General features: G+C 47.7%; 1 protein-coding gene across 4 annotated transcripts in view; it reads right to left on the minus strand.

The window, feature by feature from the left end:
• SIL1 (SIL1 nucleotide exchange factor) overlaps window positions 1–19,344 on the minus strand; it is a 90,043-nt gene that overhangs the window by 45,974 nt on the left and 24,725 nt on the right. For all 4 annotated transcript variants that reach the window (XM_052684921.1, XM_052684920.1, XM_052684919.1 and 1 more), the window contains one exon: window positions 18,840–18,975. In XM_052684921.1, coding sequence (XP_052540881.1) covers window positions 18,840–18,975 — 136 coding nt within the window. The remainder of the gene's footprint in view (window positions 1–18,839; window positions 18,976–19,344) is intronic.

The raw sequence follows: 19,344 nt of genomic DNA on the forward strand, positions 1-19,344 counted from the left end.
AGGAGTCACATCCCTTCCAGGGCTGCCTGGATGGCTGTTGGCGGCCTCTGTCTGCAAACGTCAAGTCCTCACAGTGTCAAGCTGCTCTTATCACCATTATTTTGTATTATTATTGCACCTGAGAGACCTCAGTATGAACAAAGAACCTGCTGTGCAAAGTACCTACAAGGACATAGAGACATCACTTGCTGGGATTACAGAGGAAAGCACGAGAGAAGAACTTTGTCCTTATGGCATGTGCAAGCAGCAAATACAAACCATTTCTCACAACCATTGCTATGAGCTCACATTACTGCAGAGTAAGGCTACAGAACTCACAAGTCTCAGATATTCAGCCTCTTCTTACTAAAGATGAATAAAACTAAATTGCTAAATTCTTCTAAATTGGGCAAACGTAGGATCCATGCGGTGTCCGGGGCATCGATACCCCACAGACTGTTGGAAGTGGGGCACTGCATCCCTTCAGTCTTACCAGCTCTCAGCACAACTCAGACCACGTCTTCCAGGAATGCTGAAACTGATGAATTATCCAGAGGCTGAAGAAACAGTTAAAAAAAAAAATTAAAAAAACAAACACCAAACCACCACCACCAACAAAAAAAACCAACAAGGATGTTTCACATAAAAGACTTAGTTGGACCATTTATCTGACAAATCCTCTCCATAATACTCCAAGCTACACTAATAAACACCCTGCTATTCAGCCTGTCAAAATGGTGATGTCTAAATACAAAACCTTCTCCAGTACTGAATTCGTTCCACTCCGAGCAGGGACAGAGCCATCTGAATCTGTTCCCAGAACAATTCCCAGTGCTGCTGCTGGCAGCAAAGCCACCCCCAGGAAACCCCCAGAACTCCACTGACACATCCCAAAGCTCCACCATCCCTGCTCCTGCCCAGGCATCCTTTTGTGTCCCAAAGGAAAAACCTTGCTCTCTGCTGAACCTGAGTCACACTCCTCAGGGCACAGGGAAAAAAGCTTTTTTCTATTGTGGTTTCTCATTTAGTGAGTCAGAATTCACTTACTGGTGCTTCCTGGGATGCTGCCTTCCTATGGCGGATGCCACAGAGTCCACTGCACGGATTTGGAGTGCTCAGGGCTCCGTAAAGCCAAGGTTATGGGGGGATGAGTGCCCACAGGAAACCCTGGGAGAACTTAATCTTTCTTGCATCATATGATTTTAATGTCAACAGCTTGCTTGCTGCAGTAATGATGATGTCTTTAAACACCATCCGTCAGGCCCACCGCTCAAACGCATGTTTATTTGGAAAAGGTTGCAAAGCTTCTCTGTTTCAGTGCAGAGAGGTCTTCTCTGTAATTTGTTTCCCTCGCCATATATAATGAAAATGTTTTTAAAATCTCTTCAGAATCCAATTCCTCCCTCTGTGAATCAATCTGCAGCTAAAGGAGAACAGTGGCTCCAAGGAAGGTGCTTTCCAATAGGTAATAGTTGGTCAGACACGTGAAAGCATCAGTTACATTTGGACGCTCGGCTGGACCGCTGCTTATGACTGCCAATTTAAGCTGAGCCTGCGCTCTCCCACTGCACCACTATTTGTGCTCTCTGAATTGTGAGCACGCGCCGAGAGTCGGGTTATTCAGGCCCGCTGTGCCCCACAAGCACTGGGCTGCGGCTCCTGCCAAACCCACCTGCTGCCTCGGCCAGGAGAGCAAAATGAGCCAGCTGCCAGCCCAAAAACCCATCAGAACTCAAACACCTTGCAGCGGGAGCGACTGCAGAGGACGAGAGCTGGCAGGCAGGCGTGGGGCAGGGAACGGCGCGTCTGCCACTTGATGGGATGCTCAGAGAGAGAGCGATGGCAGCGAGGGCGGAAGCATCGAGGAAGGCTCTCGGGTAAGGAGTGCTGGGAGTGCTCAGGGAGGACATATGGAGCCTCTCTGATGGGAGGCACTGCTGCAGCATCTGTTGATGTATCTGCCGCTGCCAGCACACAAAAGCTTCAAATTGCAAGGAGCTCCTTGCAACAAGTGCTTCTGCCCTTCCACCTCCCTTTCTGCAAAGGATTCTCTTGTTTGCACTACGACAGCAGATAATACACCAGGAAGAAAAAAAAAGTCGTAGCACGAAGGAAGCATGCTGGCAAAAACATATGGTCTCGCTTTATAAGCAAAACCTTATCCCCAGCTTTGAGTCAGCCATTTCTTACACACTACCCCACACCCCTGGTTACAGCACGATGCATGTGGCTTAGCAATTCAATACAAAGCACTTCATTTATTCTCTGTACTCATATCAGGCTCGATTCTGTGAACTGCAGCACTATGGAGAGCAGCTTGCTCCAAAGCTCTGGGCAGCAAGAAGAAAGCAGGGATCAGAGGTCCCAGCCACGCTGGGCTCATTCTGGCTCTCCAGCTCCGTGGGCACTGTGCTGACCTGTGTCCCACCGTCTCGCTGAGTCAAAATCAAGCAGACCTGTTATTTACAAAAGCCAGTCATAAAACCTCGCCAGCTCACTATGTTATTTATTCCTAAACTACTTCATAATGTCACTGCAGCCTGTTAAATAACTGTCATCCCACAGGTGTATTTGTTATACTTGGAAGCCCATCTGGGATACTGCACACTTACCTACACTCAGAGAAGAAGGCAGAACGTAGGCAGACAAGGACAATGGGGATGACCAGGAGAACTGAGAATCCACAGAAGGAAGTAAGAAAGATATTTATCCTGCCTAATTTAGGAATCTGGTAGATACTTTTTTCTGAGTCAGGCACCATTGGCTTCTTTACTGTGAAAGACATTAGCACCTCCAAAACATCAACAACTATGGTTGTCTTCATTATCTGCCCTAGAGATGTAAAAGTCACTCTCAAAGAGCTTCTTTTTCTCTCTCCAGAGAGCACTGAGATGACCACGCACAGAAAACTGCCCTGAAACAACCTGATAATGCATGGAAAGGAGCAGTTACTCCCTTAAAATCATACAACTGTTTGAGTTGGAAGGGAATTTCAAAGGTCATCTAGTCCAACTCCCCTGCAATGAACAGAGACATCTCCAACTAATCAGGTTGCTCAGAGCCTCGTCCAGCCTGACTTTGAGCGTACCCAGGGACAGAGCATCCACCCCATCTCGAAGCAGATGATGCTGCACACCTCAGACAGGTGTGAGTCTTGGTATATTGACAGCACCTCGTGGGCCTCTCACATGAACTCCACAGCTTGCTGCAGCACAGCCAACACACACTGCACGACAACCAGGGCTGTGGCCAAGCAGACCACTGGCACCCGCTGTTGGGAGGAATAATCCAGCGGGACCAGCAGTGAGAAGCAGGGCCCTGAACAAGGCCATGATGAATCTGTGATACGAAAAGAGAAGCTGAAGTCTAAGATTCAGGGAGAGGAGCAGGGGCAAAGACAAACCAATAAAAGAAAGCCACCATGTTTTCCAAGGCTGAGAAGCTCGAGCAGGGGTCTTCATGACCAGCTTTAAGTGGTGTCCGTTCCCGCACTCACCCTCTGTGTAGACAAAGCACTCAAAGCTGAAACTGAAAAGGCAGACACAAATCCTCCCTGTGCATGGCTCCAGCTGTCCCTGGGAGCGTTTCAGGACGTGCTGTACAGCTGGCAGAGCGCACTGCTTGATGCCTGGGATTGCACCTCCACGAGATGTGTGTCAGCTGGCCCACCTCACGCTGCACGGCGCGGTCACAGTACAGCACAGCACCACTTCCACCAGGCCTACAGCATCCACCAGAGCCAAGAGAGAGCAGGTCTGCAGACAGTTGGACAACATTTCCCCTGTTAAGTGCTGGAAGGTGCCTGATCCGAAGTGCCTGGCTGTGACGAGCAGAACATATCGAGTGCAACGCCTGCCAGCTCTGCTGCCAAGCCATAGTGAGAATGAATTTGAATAATAAAAGCCGGAATAAGAAGATGCCTTGGAGAGCGTGTTGGTATAGTGCTTTCCTAAGCTTCAATTTAAAGCCTCATTTCTACAGCTAATGCAGTCGTAAGGGACATTAGCCTAATTTTTGTCAAGAGAACTTGTCAACACTGCAGTATTTAAGACAGGCACTAAGGACTTGTTTTATCTCACAGATAGATCACCGAGAAAGAAAGTAGCTGTGCCATGCTTGGTTCACAGGAAAATAAATAGACATTCTTCCTGGGCCTCACTGGGAGATGCTGGGAGTTGTGGGGGGTTTAAAGAACATGCACATCAGCGGCCTCACACTTCGGCCAGTGTGAAGTGCACTCCTGCAGCAGAAATCAGGTCCAAACCCACAAGAGGATTAGGTATGAGAACCCACAGGAATGTACTTTAGACACCCAAAGACACAAAAGTCCTGTCCTTTCACTTCTGTATACATTATGTAAAACACGTCCTGAAGAGTCTACTGATGGTGCTCACTGCTGTAATCACAGATAGCTAGCAGACTGTAACTAGGGCTAGCAGTAGAGAATTGGCTTTGTCTCCTCAGCTGCTCAAGAAGGAAGTTAAAATGGAAATTGCCTGGCCTGATTTTGGGAGATGCTCTGTGAGTCAGCAGAAAGAGAAGAAGAGGGGCCGTAACCTGTATCTTCAGAGGAAAAAAACATTTGCACGATCCTGCTCCCATCATAGCCCTGCTGATATCTTTGGCATCTGTCACAGTGCAGCCGCTCTGCGATAAAAACTGCAGGAGCCTTAATATATTCTAGTAAGCCAGCCCTGGAACACGCTCCCTTTGTGTGAGCAAGGCTGCTCCCACTCCAACAGACACTGTCCCTGCAAGCTGTCCTTGACATCCTAGCCTGCTCCTTTCCCCTTCAGCACCAAACTGGAGCTTTCTGAAATAGTTGACATGCTCGCACAAGCTCACAGCTTCATGCTTTCCATCCACCAGCCTCTGAGCTGCATTTGCAACAAGTCCAAGATAATAATGTTGGGGCCAAGGCAAAAAAGCTCATGTGAGACCTGCAGCTTCCTCAATACAAAGACAAAATACCCTTTCATTTGCAGGAGTGATCTGGGGCTGCAGGCTGACAGGCAGGAGGACAGCTCTGCTCTGCTACAGATTCTGTGCTCGCAGAAGAGCTAAATCATTACGATGGCCAGAAACATCCCCTGGGAAGGAAATCCTCTCAAAGATAAATCAATAACTCAGTGTAATTTTAGCATGCAGCCAGGAGAATTTACATTGCCAGGAAGGCTGAGAGCTCTGTCACGGAGACAGAGCTGCAGCAGAGCTGAGTGTCCTGCAGCACTTTCCCAGGTGAGAACCCAGGCTCTGGGTCCTGGGCACAGCACTGCAAGCAGTCTGGACTCTGGTGTGCTGGCACTGCTGTGGTCCCAGGACACAGCAGCAGGCAAAATGATGTGGCACAGCTAAAGTTCCCTGGAAGGAACCTACCTGCATCCCGTCTGCCCTCCTCCAGAGGCAGGCACAGCTGGCAGATGCTCCTGGGTCTCAGGGGTAAAAGCACGCAAACACAAAGCAGGATATAAAAACACAGAGCACGGGGGAAGCATCACAGCCACTGCCTTTATCCCCTGGCTGGGGGTTACAGGGGCTCCTACCAGCAAGAGCATCTGCAAAATAAGGCGAGACAGTGATGCGCTGCAGAACACGCTGTGATTAATGAGACTGCAATTTACGTAATTATATTAATGCAAAGTATGCTTGGACCAATAAGTTCAAGGAAACTAATGACACTTTACAGTGTGGTTCAACACCAAGCAGTAACTCTGGTGAAAAGAGTAGGGGAGAAAAAAAAAAAGACCCTAATTATTCAGTAGTTCTTCTCCTCACAGATTCTCAGGGTCAGCTTGGAGGAGAAGGTGGCCTGAATTATATTTTCGTTTCCAGAACATCAACAGAATCGTTAAGTAAGTTCCAGCAGCAAGGTCGAAGCCTGCCCACAGTTATGCATGCTGCCCCTCCTGCCTGCCAGCTCCAGCACACCGTCATCACCAGGAAGGTGTCAGGCTGACGGTGTCCTCTGTGAGCAGCTCTGAAACACACGCACCCTGTGATGTTCCTCTGGAGATGTGGCCGCTGTGCCACTGCCATCTTTTTCCTCCAGCTCCCAGCACAGAGGGATAAATTGCAACTAATTCCTTAGGAGCTAAAATGGTCTCTGTGAAGTGCAGGACTTGAACCTTACTGAAGATAAGCTTGATGAGCAAACACTCAGTCTATTCAGCAGCAATTTACTGCATACCCGTGCCACCTAAATACTGCATGTCTCTGTAACCAAACCACCAGGCAGACATGCAGCCTGTGCTGCTGAAGCACTGAGGTGCTGGGACACACACAAGCACCTGGCGAGCTCTGAGCAGGACTGCTCAGCATCCTGCTTCGTTCGAGGTTGCACAAACAAGTGCCGTTCCACCCGCTCTCCTTCAGTCCCATCAGGCTCTCCCAGCAGATGTGCCCACACCCCCTAAGTGCTGACACACTCCAGGTGCCTCTATCTGCAAATCTGGCTCTACAGGAGCTCCAGATGTGCCCGTGTTTCCACGCTATTTCAACAAGTCTTGGACTCTGCACCTCTAAAATGCCAAGGGCTGTCAGCAGGGCTGATCCAAAGGATTCACACCAGCATCGATCCAAAGAGCTGGAGAGGCAGTCTTATCATCCCAAACCCAAGTGTTACATTCTTTAGGCTCCCACAGCGCACAACATGACATGCCCAAGGAGCAACAGCACAACAATTCTGCAATGGCAACACAAAACCACACCAACGCACCTCCACGCTTGGCACAAAACCAAACCCGATGGCAAAACCTGAGGCAGATGGTTCAGAGGTTCACCTCACATTCAAAAGTGCAGTGCTTCAAGACTGCACTCACATGCTACCAGCAGGTAAAGCTCTCCAGCCAGCTGCCGGGCTCAGCAGCATCACGAAACCTGCAAAAAGCCAACTCAGAGATGACTGGGAAGACATGTATAAAGAAATGTGTCACACGGCAATTTGTGTGCACCCAAATGTCCTGCAACAAAATTAGAAATCAATAGCAAGAACCAGAAACCCTCAACCACACTTATATATAAAAATATAAAGAACACTTGTTAACATTGATTTTTTTTTAAGTGTCTATGAGAAGACAGTTGCAAAAGAGACTGAGAAAGCAAAGCAAAATGCCTGAGTTGAAGCCCTTTTTCTTAAAAAGACATTAATAATGGATTTTCAATGCAAGAAGAAAAACTGAAACCCACACCAAATTCTCCTGGTAATAACAGCTTTCTGCAAAGCCCAGCTATTAACGTAACAGGGACGTCCATCAATCAAGCACACAGAAAGTACTTCGAGAGCTAAAAAAGGAGCAAGCAAACATCTGCTTTTGGCAACTTAAATTTTGTCCTTAAATGCAAGGAACATAATAAATTATCACAAAGTTGGAATTGAACTCATTTTTTTTCCACCCTGGACAGCTAAGTGCTGAGCACAGGGGTAAAGGTACATAAACACAGCACTGCTGTGATTTGTGCCTGACAGAAAACTGGAGAAATAGGCATGATTTCATCTGTAGATTGAGCAACACTTGAAGAAAACCTGTGCTGTTCTCAACACCAACACAATGAGCTCCCAACAACAAACAAGTGGCAATACCCACAGTGAGGTGACAGCGAGCGACTCTGAGCTAGCAGCTTCAGCTACTGCCTTTTGTACCTCCGCAAGTTCCTAGGAGCTCTTCTCGACTTCCAGACATCCTAAACCTGTCCAAGACTCTGTTTACGTGCTGAAACAATGTCAAGGTGGGATGAAAAGGCACCCAGGCTCGTTCCTAGATGACAGTCACATCCCTCCTCATTTCAGCTCTTTTCCAGTTCCTGCACAGTCCCCACAGGAAGCTGCAGGGATTAAGACAGAACTGCTGGCACCAAAGGCCTCTGTGCTCGCATCTCACAACGCTCCATGTTTCAGGCCCATCCTCCCAGACAAGAACTGCCTGACTGGGACGTCAGCAGCAAACCTAACAGCTGCCGGATTGACACCAAAAAAATACAGTTGGAAACAAAGTAACTGAGGTGCTCCTGTGCCTCTGATACTCTCTTTCTTTAAACACCACTAGGCCAAAACAAGCAATGGAGCTAATGAGCAGAATTTACTGATTCAACTAGACGGAGCTGCAGGAAGCACTGTAACTAAGCCTTAATGTATTCTGAAGAGTGACACTACAAAGTGACGTTATAGGAATCTGTATTTACCATCTCCCCATGCTTTCCGTATCCAAGGTGCTGTGTTACACTTAATAACAGTATTTCTCCCCAGCTGCCAGTGTTGCAAATCCTGCCTGACACCTGACAAGCTGACGGTTGGGGTTAACTCGTCCCCCCAGTACGTGTGTGCCTCCACTCAGTACAAAGAGTTGGTAGAGTGCAGAGGGATCAACTATAAAAGCAGCAGTGCCCACACGACGCACAGGGGAGTACAGACCACTTTCTCATGTGCTGGCTCCACCGTGCTGACCACAATGCAGCAGAAGTGTCCTTTTCTCCCCCCTTCACAGGCAGGACCAATGCAGAGAACAGCAGCTGTCGTAGGGAGGTGCCTACAGCTTTGTGTGAGGGTCCTCAGCTCCGCTACCTCCGAGATGTGCCTCTCAGTGACTTCACATCCAGCTTTTAGATCTTGAACACAATGCCCTCAATGCGGTCTCACAGAGAGTCTTGTTTTATCTGTTTGTGTAGCGTTCTTCAGTCTGAGAGAAAAATCACCTCTGCGCTCAGGCTGTACGTGGCAGCGCCTTGGGTTGTGGATGGATGCTTGAGAAAAAAAGATGCTATCATCCAGCTGCTGTCTGCATCACCTGTACTGCAGTGCAGCCAAAAGAAATCAGGTAAACCATCTCTAGTCCAATTCAAGTTAAAAAGAAAACAAACACCCACAAAACCACACCATAAATCAGTCTATCAAGTACAGAAGAGACTGAACAGTGGAAACAGACTGTGTTTGACCTAAGCTGAGGACGTGTGTTGTAGCAAACAAAGGGGAGTGTGCACACTGGCTCCCTGCAGAGCAGTTGTATTAACACCTTTCACAGACACAGCTGGACTTGGAAGAGCCTCGGCTTTTCCTCCTCCTCCCCTCCTGCCAGCAAACACGGGTTTTCCACAGGCAGGGTGAGGTAAGAGCTGCCCTCTGGCCGCAGCCTTGCTCTGCTCACGTTGCAGGACAGGCTCATTCCGCTGCAGAATGCAAACCAAACTTCAGGAAAAGAGCAGTTAAGGAGAGCAAAGTAAGTAGGAAGGTGATAAAATGGGGCTTAGGATGAGAAAAGCGAAAAGCCTCTCGCCTCAACTTTCAGCCTAGCCTCCGGTCCTGTGGAGCACCTTCATCCTGTGGTTCAGGCAGCTGGCTGCAGCCCTGCTCAGATCCACATCTCCCAGGTATTGTCTCAGCCATACTTTACGTGGCCCCACCTCAGGGGGGTCTCACCATCTCTTCCCTTTTTTGTTCCACGCAGGTTTCAGCCCACGTTTCAGGAAGGAACAACCAGCATCACCACCAGGATTTGCAGCTCCCTGTGAAGCCCACCATGAGATCTTCTGTGGTAAGAAGGGTACTGTGCTACAGAGGCACACGCTGGTGGAGGCTGCAAGATTGCCCAGCCCTGTTCAAGCAGGAACACATCAACTAGGCTGCCCAGAACTGCATCCAGTTGAGTTTTGAGCATGCCCAAGGATGGAGAATACACGACCTCTGCAGACAACCTGCTCCAGCATTCCATCACCCCACAGTGAATCAATTTTTCCCGTATTTTAACATATCTTCTATTTCCTTCCACTTCTTCTCCTGTCCCTGGGCACCGCTGGCAGGAGACAAGGCCCACCTCGATCCTCCAGCAGTTCCTCACACAGCCCAGAAGCCTGCTGGCTACCTTTGCCTCAAGGACACTTTGCTGGTTCACGTTCAACCCTGTGCCCACCAGGACTCCAGGTCTCTTGCTGTCAAGCTGCCTGCCAGCTGCTTGGCCACCAACCTGCACAGAGCAGGGGGTTACTCTCCTCAGGGCAGAGATTCCCTACAGCCCACTCCTCCATCCTCAGAAGGGCAGCTGCCCTCCTACCTTCACATCACAGTCTGTAAGCACCAGCCTTTCAGAACTCGCCACCTTATTACAGCTCTCATCACTGAAGACACCAAATTTCTCGTGTTAGCAACTGCAGAACAGCGAGGCAATCGTAATTAGCAGGCACCCGGTTAGCACAGTAAGTGATCATATAACAGATGAAGAACAGGTGGGCTTTGTTTCAAATAAGCAAAGCAGATTACATCAAAAGGTAAAAGCATCTTAAAATACGGTCCTGAAGATAATTTCAGAGGTATTTTGGAAATACCACCCCCCAGAAATAGAAAGGCTTCACGTGGGCTGCGAGGCAAATTCTAAAAATAAAACCTGCTCTGGGGTTAGAACCTCAATTGCCGGTAAGATCTGTTTATTCACACCCCGCAGTGATGGCACAGACACACAGACCGGTGCTTCTTTCTTTTACTTTGCAGGATCATAGGCACACTCCTGTTATTGCCAGTGCTGCTTCCACGGTCTTTACAACCCTGGGAGATCTCCAGCAGAAGAACAGAAGAAATGCCAAGTGACAGACTGCATGCATTAATTCGGTATGCACATAACATCCTTGTTGCAAGTGAATGACCCGAGCGAAACTTCCTGCAGTCTGAAGGAGTAGGCAGAAAATCAGGACAGAGAAAAAAGCATCCCTGAATTGAAGGAAGGTATTTTGAATCAGAGATGCCATCTCTGATTAGAATTTCCAACACCACCACGCTCACTCCTTCCAAAATGTAAATACGTAATAAAAAATTAAACTTGAATTCAGTTTTATGAGAGTTCTTGCAATAAATGGGAATTAGTTCTACAAAACGTCAAAACAGACCCAAGGAGATCACATTTCTCTCCCGAGCTTGTGCTGGCAGCGCAGAGCTGGAAAACACAGATATATATACATTTTCAACTCTCAATCTTCCTTGAGATGCTAAAGGAAGCTGTTTCAGTAAAGCAGCCATTGGCTTCAGCAGGCATTCAAAGAAGAACAAACGCAAAACAAGCTTCCACACCACAAGAAACATCAAATACCCTTTTTAATTTACACCCCAGACAAATTCATTGCAGATTCTGAAATGCAGAGAGGGCAGAGAGCAGAGAAAACACATTGCCAAGTGTGTTGGCAATGACAGCATGATGGATATTTAGCCCTTCCCTCGGAAGAGAAAGGTGCTTTCAAGCAACAGTGGAGGAGGCAGAGCACCTGGCTGAGGGAAAGGTTTGTGGAAAGAGAATCTGCTGCTACTGTGACCCTATATAAATGTATGGAAATGTAAAAAAGAATGGCTACAGCCACATCTGAGGAAGGGCACCGACTGGAGCCAGGAAGTGGGAAGGAGCAGGGTGAGTGTGCTCTGCAGGATCCACTTCCCTGTGTGCTGCACACCCAGCAGACATCTTTGCCTCACTACTTATAATCAGCTTTTATAAACATCAGCGAGGTCTCTGTGCTCATGCAGGAAGGAACGACCAGAGCAGGATCATAGAAAACACATTTTCTTCCAAATTATGAAGAAGATGATGTGAACTTGTCAAACACACAGCTGGGACCCAAACACATCTGTGTCTTCAGAAAGGGGTTCAGGAATGATCATTCTGGTCACAGAAGAGGGAAGATGCTCAGATAGGAAATACAGGATTACCAAGGCTGGATACATTCTCAGCATGCTCTCCAGAAAGGAAAACACTTTTCTTCCAAAGCACTGTTACAAGCTTGAAATAAATAGGCAGGCTGTTAGATAAAGACAGTGATAAAAATAGATCTGTTATTAAATACCTCTTCTTTAATGAGGTTCATCCTTCTGAACAGCCACAGGAAGGTTATTAACGTTATTACAGAAATACAGCATGCTTGCACATTAAAACCAGACTAAGACATTTCTCATCCCTCAGCACACACTGAAGTATCTCTGTAGCTCACAAGTTCACAGCAGCCCTGGCTTGGATGAAAAAAGATGAGAGGAATGAGAGATCTGCCTGGGAGGAGATCCCCACCAAACAATGCAAATACAACCACGTGAATGATTCCTGCTGCCTACATCCACCAGCACACAGCTGATATACTCACTCCTTTAACTAATGCTATGTTTATAATGCCAGCCAGAGCATCATCAAAGCCAACTCTGAAAACATTTTGAAAAAAATGCAGCCCAGCTTCCTATGGTTGCACAAGAAAAGCAACTTGACTCCACAACACCTCCATCAGTCCTGCTGCGACTGCTCCAACCTCACCACTGAGGCACCGTGGGGGGGATGGGCTCACACAAGCAGCCAGCAGGAGTCACCAGCTTGTCTCATGTGAAACACATCAGTAGACACTTTTTCAACTCTGCCCAGTATCTGAGCTACTGGCTGTGCTAGAGAAACTGCAAAACTTTTATCCGCGCTTGGGGAGAAAAAAAAAAGGGGGGGCTCCCAATTCATTCCTCTGAACCTGACACCATCACAGACCTGCTGCTGAGAACAATGGCTGCACAACTTCTCAGGTCACAGAAACAAGGGTGAGAAACATGGGGAAAATCCTCCGAGCCGGGTCAGTGCCTAGGGGGAGATACAGCCCCACAGCTCCACGGACACAGCTGTCAGACAAGAGAAGCTGAACATTTACTTAAATGACAGTCTTTTTTTTTTAAATGTGCATGTTCAGTTACTGGTCTATGAAGTTCTGTCATTTGCTATGGTTTCCCACTTCAGAGTGTGAAAGAAAACGGCTCTGCACCTCAGCTGTCTCCAGGAGAAAGTCATCTCGATGCCCAGCACCCTGTAACGTGGTTGTTCCAAGGGTGTTCCAGTTACATGGGACAAAGGAGAGCACACTCCCAGCAATGACTTTCTATGCGAGGAGATGGTGACAGGACAAGGGGGAACAGCTTTAAACTAAAGGAGGAGAGATTTCTGTTAGATGTTAGGGGGAAATTCTTTTAACTCAGAGGGCAGTGAAGCCCTGGCACTGCTGCCCAGAGAGCTGCGGTGCTCCATCCCTAGAGGTGCCCAAGGCCATGGATGCAGCCCTGGGTAGCCTGAGCTGGTGGTGGGCACCCAGCCCATGGCAGAGGATGAAGGGGCTGTAAGAGCCCTCCCAACCCAACCATTCTATCATTCTATGATCACCACATTGGCAGCCACAACAGTACCTTAACAGCATGCTGAAAAATGCTTTTATAGACAGTATTTCCAAGTTCAAAGAGCGAGCATCCTTAAACACTACCGACTTGAACGCAGGTTTCACAGACTTCCCATCACCACACCCTGTGAGCATCTGCAGCACTAAGAACTCCCTTGGTTTCACATCTCAGCACTCCACTGCACATCACCAGAGCCAGAAGTGGTGCATGGGGTTTCAGTCCCAGCATCTCCGCCGGAAAAGACTTCCAGCACAAGGAAGACTTACGCAGGAACTCCTAAGGAAGGCAGTTAAGGAGATCATCCATCCTGCAGTGTGAGGGTGAGAAGTCACAGAAACCACATGAGGATGGAGAAGCCAAGAGAAGAGAGCACAGAGGTATTCAGTAAGAAACTGGACAAGGCGTGAGAGACTTCTAAGATGCCAAGAGCAAGAGGTGAGATGGATAAAAAGGCAGAGGGAGCTGCTGGTGGTCGTAACTAACTCCAGGCTCTGAATATTTGCAGTTGCTCTCTGCTTGGTCTTTCCTATTGGCCAGAGCAGATGGTAACAGCTCTACAGCTGAGATTTTTTCCCTTCTCTACATCAGTTATAAATGTTTTGTTTATTTTAAAGAACTGGGAAAGAAGCATTTCATCCAGTAAAAATGAGGTTTATGCATGTCAAGCTTTGCTAAAACAAGCACACCCCTGCAGCTTACTGACTTTTTACCAGCCCTTTCTCGCCAGGGCTGACACAGACATTTCAGAGACCTGCCCACAACTTCTTGAGACAGGTCTGGGTCACCCCAAAGCCAAAGATTTGGACAGATTCATTAATTCAGCAAAGCAATTAGCAGGACTCAGGCAGCCTGGTGAGCACTACGAGCAAGATATCCAGCCAGACACCTCCTCCTGACACCCAGCCGGGCTGTGGGGAGGTCTGGCACAGGACTCCTGAGCTGGAGGGGTCCCTTTGGATGGGGAGGAGAGTGACAGAGACTGGCAGGGCACTTGGCAGCTCTGCGTGCATAAACCTGCTCCTGTCATCACCTTCTCCTCCCAGCTTTAATAAGCTCTGCCCAGCTTCCCGTAGTGCTGGCTCGTTTGGATGCTGAGTTCTCTTGAAAGACAGACTAGCAACAAAGCTGGATGGAGTTATTCCCCATCCTCAGTCTTCCTTTTTCAAACAGCATCTCAGCAAGTCTTTCAAAGCAACTTCTGAACTTACCTCCCCAGTGTGAATGTTTTCTTTGAGAACCATGTTTCCGTATGCATAAAACTTTGTTTGTGCAGCAAATGACACACAGGAAGACCTGGGACAAATACGAGCAGCAAAGATAGCTACTGACAGAGAAAGCAGCCCGAGGACCTTTGGAAGCTGCAGCCGTGGATATTTAAATGCTAAGTGATGTATCATCAGCTCCCCGCTGAACTTAAGATGGTTTCATCTTCACACAAGCAGCAACAACAGCATGCTCGTATCAACTTCTCTCTTGCAGTTTGATCAACAGCAGCAGTCATGGCTCCTTATTTTTTAACTGCAATATAATTAGGCACTTAGGAAAATGACTCTGCACAGTACAGATGCTACAGAGTAACGGCAGGTAGCAGCACGGAGCTCTGCGAGTCAGAAGTGTAACAACAGCTGAAGGTCCAAGGCCAGCCCAGCTCCTGCAGCATATGCTCCATCAGTGTAGATACAAACATCTGTCCTCCAAACCCGACAGAGATCCAGTGCTGCTGCACGTCAGCACGAGATTTTGCTCTGTTACTCTGGACCAAAGGAGGGCTTCCCAAGTCCCATCACTGGCTGCTCTCAAATGGAAAGCATGCAACTGTAAATATTTTCATTTCCGGGGCCGACGAGACTCCCATTTGGTCCATCTGGATTTGGAGACTGGGCACATTAATTCACAACTTTAAACTGATGGACCAGAAAGCTGCCAGCTAGCTCCTGCCACGCTGAGGAATGCAGAAGTGCTGCTGTCACTGAGCTGCACAGAGCCCATCTGCAGCTGCACCGTGGGACCAAGGCTCCCCTCTCACTGGTCACTGCTATGGCAAAGGCAGTTAATCCTTTTTCCTTCCTGTTAAATAGCTGCCTTTTCTGCTTCTTCAAAGAATTACACAGCTGTCTAGAATCGCAGCAGATAGAAAAAGCCAAAGAAAAAACCTGAAAATCTGAGTGGTTGTGAATGCAAGAAGGAAACAGAAAAGCAGCAAACCACTGAAACCAGCCCAGAAAGATCTCAGCTCTGCTCCACACAGCCCTGGAACCAGAGGCAGCTTGTGGAAGTACAGGGCACAGCATTACACACATCCACTGCCCTTAGTCTGCCCCAGGCACTTCCACTTGCGATGGCCGAGATGAGATGCTGGACTGGACAACCTTTGGTATAAACCAGCATGGGCACTCAAAATTACACATTAGGTTTCCTGGCATTTAGGTATCCAATAAAGTGATTCTTTACAGAGTTGCCAGTACATTTTTTTGCAGCAATGCCTTCCCTGAGGAGCAACTTCTGATGCTAATGTCAAGTGGAAAAACTGCTGCTTGGTGATGTGATTAGATAATCAGAGCAACCCAATTTTCATCCATCAGAAGGAATAGCTTTTTAACAAAGAAGAAGGAAACAAGGTGCCCAAATGACAAAAACAGGTAATGCTTTGTAAATGAAGTATTAATGTGCTTTAGAATGCTGTGCTGAGGCTGCATGGGAACATGGCATACAAATGCATTTACACACGAGTCCAAAAAATTGATCAGTGTGATACAGCAGAGCAGAAGGGCCATGACAATAATAATCTCAAGGGCAGCCTCACCATCATGGCCACCCACACAAACACAAGAAATGGTCCCCACTTCTTTAACAAGAACCCCATCCAAAAGCTTCCAGTCGTCTCTGACATCGCAAAGACTAAGGATCAGGTTTTGGTTACACCAATCAACAAAGAATGCCTTGAAAAGCATGGAAATAGGCTGCTCCTGCATGCTGACAGACTCGCCTCCATGCACTTGGAAGAGCTCAATACAAGAAACAAAAGCAGGTCACTTCTGCTGGTTTCTCCAGAGAGCTTTGAGTTCATAAGGGTACCATTATCTGCTAAAAGTGCAGCTAGAGCAGAAAAATTAGAAGAAGCATTTCAAAAATAAAATTCTGCTCTGTGATGGGACATGATGCAGTCACTGGTGTGAACACTCATTCCAAGAACACTGCGATGCCACTCATTAAAAGCCAAGCATCCCGCAAGTTCTGAAAGATGCAAACCACAGAGAGAAAAGCCCTGCAGACATCTTCACCATTTCCTGAGGTGATACCAGAAAGACACGTGGAGGAGCCGGGAGACGTCTGACGGGGCACGAATCCTTGTGCCCTGCCCAGCAGCGCCTGCTCTCTTATTCAGTACCATGTGCAAAAGAAGCAACGCCTAACAAATGCGTTAAAGGACTTGGTGAAGTTTCACCAACCTTCTGCAGCTCGTCAGCTGCCCGGCCTGCTGGCAGAGGAGACAGCTGATCTCCCAGCTTCCCGATTGCAGGAGGCAGAGCTCTTTGGGTAACTGTCTCTCCGTGTTTGCATCCAGCTACCTCCAGCAGCTTGAAGCGTGCACAAAGCACAAGGTAGAACTTGATCAAAACCCAGCTCACATTTTAGGCAGCGAGGGAACGACTGTACAAAGCAGCGTTACATATACAATAACAATTGAATTTCGTGGAGAGATTTGACAGGTTACAGGTTGATGACACTGCTGCAGTCTCGGTGGAAATGCGGTTTGACGCAATTAGCAAAAAGGAACAAGAAAAGCAGCAGAATAAAACCGGCAATACAGTATAAAATTTGAGCAGCCGTGGGACCGGACACAAGCATAAAAACCCTGCACTGAGCTCAGAACAGGAACGAGATGAAAAACGAACGCGACAAGGGGCAACGGGACCCCGACCTCTCTTCTATTTAAAATTGAAGATCCAGACATTTGCTCCCTCTGGCAAAGAAGGACACAGGTCGCTACACAGATAGCAATGGAGGACAGCAGGAGGTCAACCCAGAGCCGGGCAGAGGACAGCAGAGTTGGAGTGTTTGGCTGCAGCCTCCCCTGGGCAGCGCCGAGCACACAGCAGTTGGAGCAGCCAGCAGGGCACACAGCTATGGGCACAGGAATCACGTCAGGAAACAAGGAACGTGCAGAGCTGCTGGACTGGTCACACTGCCAGCCTGCATCCCTCTGTGGAATGAGCAGAACATGTGCTAACAACACGAGCACGTGGCCACCACAAGACTGCACTTCAGCCAAACCTGCAGCAGGCAAAAAATAGGCTGGCAGGAGGCTGCCAGAGAAGACTCCTTTTATCCTGTTGTTTCTGACCAAAGCCTGCACACATACCTGTAATGAGAATCTGTCACGAGCAGGCCACCACTTAAGCCTTTTTACAGCAGTAATTGAAATTCTTTCCCTACAGCTGACAAGTGCTCTGCTTCCATAAGTCCTTTACTGCACATACCTAATGTGGAATTTCTACAAAAATAAAATGGAACAAAACACCCAAGCAATGGAGAAGGTACTTCTGAACAAAAACGGCAATGACATTTATAATAACTGCAAGTATATCCATATTCTGCTTCAGCAAGGGTGGTAGGGATCTGCCAGTCTGCATACTGAGCAGGGACACCACATGCCTTCCATACATAATGGTACAGAAATGAAATCTAAGTGTACAGTGCAGCTTTGATAAATTTAGGGGCTTTTGCTAGGCATTTCTGTTAGAGAAAGACTTGTACTTGAAAGGTAATCTTGCTCTAACTGGCAGAAATTTCAAGATAAATGGATCCCATGTTTGTTCTTTCAATAATAACACTGAACGCTGAATAGAGCTCTTAGAAATTAGGAGCACTTCATAAAAATTAATTACTGCTTAGTCCATGCTTCTGAGGTGCAATGGCACATTGTGCACACATGAGGACACCAGTGCACAAGTGTGTTAAACACCTTGGCCAAAACCACCGAGTTTACTTAATGATCGTCCTAATTACCAAAGTGGGTGCACTCATGCATTTCCACATGTTTAAATGGGCTTATCCTCTGCAAAGCCTTGCCCACAGCACAGGATTTGCAGTGAAGCAGCCTGCTCGGTTGGTGCCTTCTCATACACGTTGTCCCATAAATGTCTAACAAAAGATACCAACTCAAAATAACTGACGAGATTTTTTTTGTGGGATGCATGGGTTAAGATTTGAGGGATAGAAGCCGTGGTTCATTCAGCTAAGGAACAGAAATCCCATTGTTAAGAAGCTGTGTAGTGCTACAGTGACAATTCTTAATCAGACTGCCACCGAGCTGCGTGTCATCAGCCCACACTGGAGCGCAGCAGACCTGAGGTACCGCGTGCCAGCAAATGCTATAAAATCTGAGTCTTGACAAGCACACAAAGAGAGAAAGGGCTTTGGAACTAGTGACTGAGACACCTCACCACCTACAGCGTGACCGGCAGCCCGCTCTGCTGAACTGAAAGCACTTTAGCAGCCACTCTTGTTGCCAGCCGGTTTGGTGATGGTGGCTTTTCTCTGTACTGGGTCACTGGGTCCGTTTCCTCTCCGTCTGAACAGGAGCAGAAGAATACATCGTCATGGGAACAAACAGGTATTTTTAGTTGTTCTGCACGGCTGCTGTCGGAGGTGTCAGATGAGGTTTCAGAGGGACGCTACAATTAGTCACCAGCGTTACCTGGACGGACAGCCTGCCACTGACGCGTCGGGTAAAACACCTCCAGGTCCTCGGGATCAGCGCCATCGTCTGCTACTGGCTCTTTCCCGCTGCCATCTCTCGTGTCGCTCTCTTCTACTTTCGTAAGGGCAAATTCCTTCTGGACAGAAGAGATTCAGCTCATTAGCAATCGCATCTGGCTAATTCACTGCCAGCTGACAATACCAAATTTTTCCCTCGCCAGCAGATTTTTTTTTTTTTGACATCCCAGATTCTTTCCACATGGTTAAATTTAGATTTAAAGTATATTAAAGGTTAAACATGCATAACTAGCATGACATTTGTGCTGAACAAAGCAACGCAGCTTATTTCCTATTCCAGGGCAGGCTGCAGGCTTAAAACAAGCTTCTGCAGAGCCTCACCTATCTTCTGGCTGGAGCCACGAGCCCTGACTATTATTAGGCCTTGTGTAACATCGTAGGACCCTGTTTTCCCTCGCCTAAAAATATGTCAAACTTCAAACTTT

This window comes from Tympanuchus pallidicinctus, unplaced genomic scaffold, assembly GCF_026119805.1.
Source record: "Tympanuchus pallidicinctus isolate F22 unplaced genomic scaffold, pur_lepc_1.0 scaffold21, whole genome shotgun sequence".
In the NCBI taxonomy this organism is placed as follows: Eukaryota; Metazoa; Chordata; class Aves; order Galliformes; family Phasianidae; genus Tympanuchus; species Tympanuchus pallidicinctus.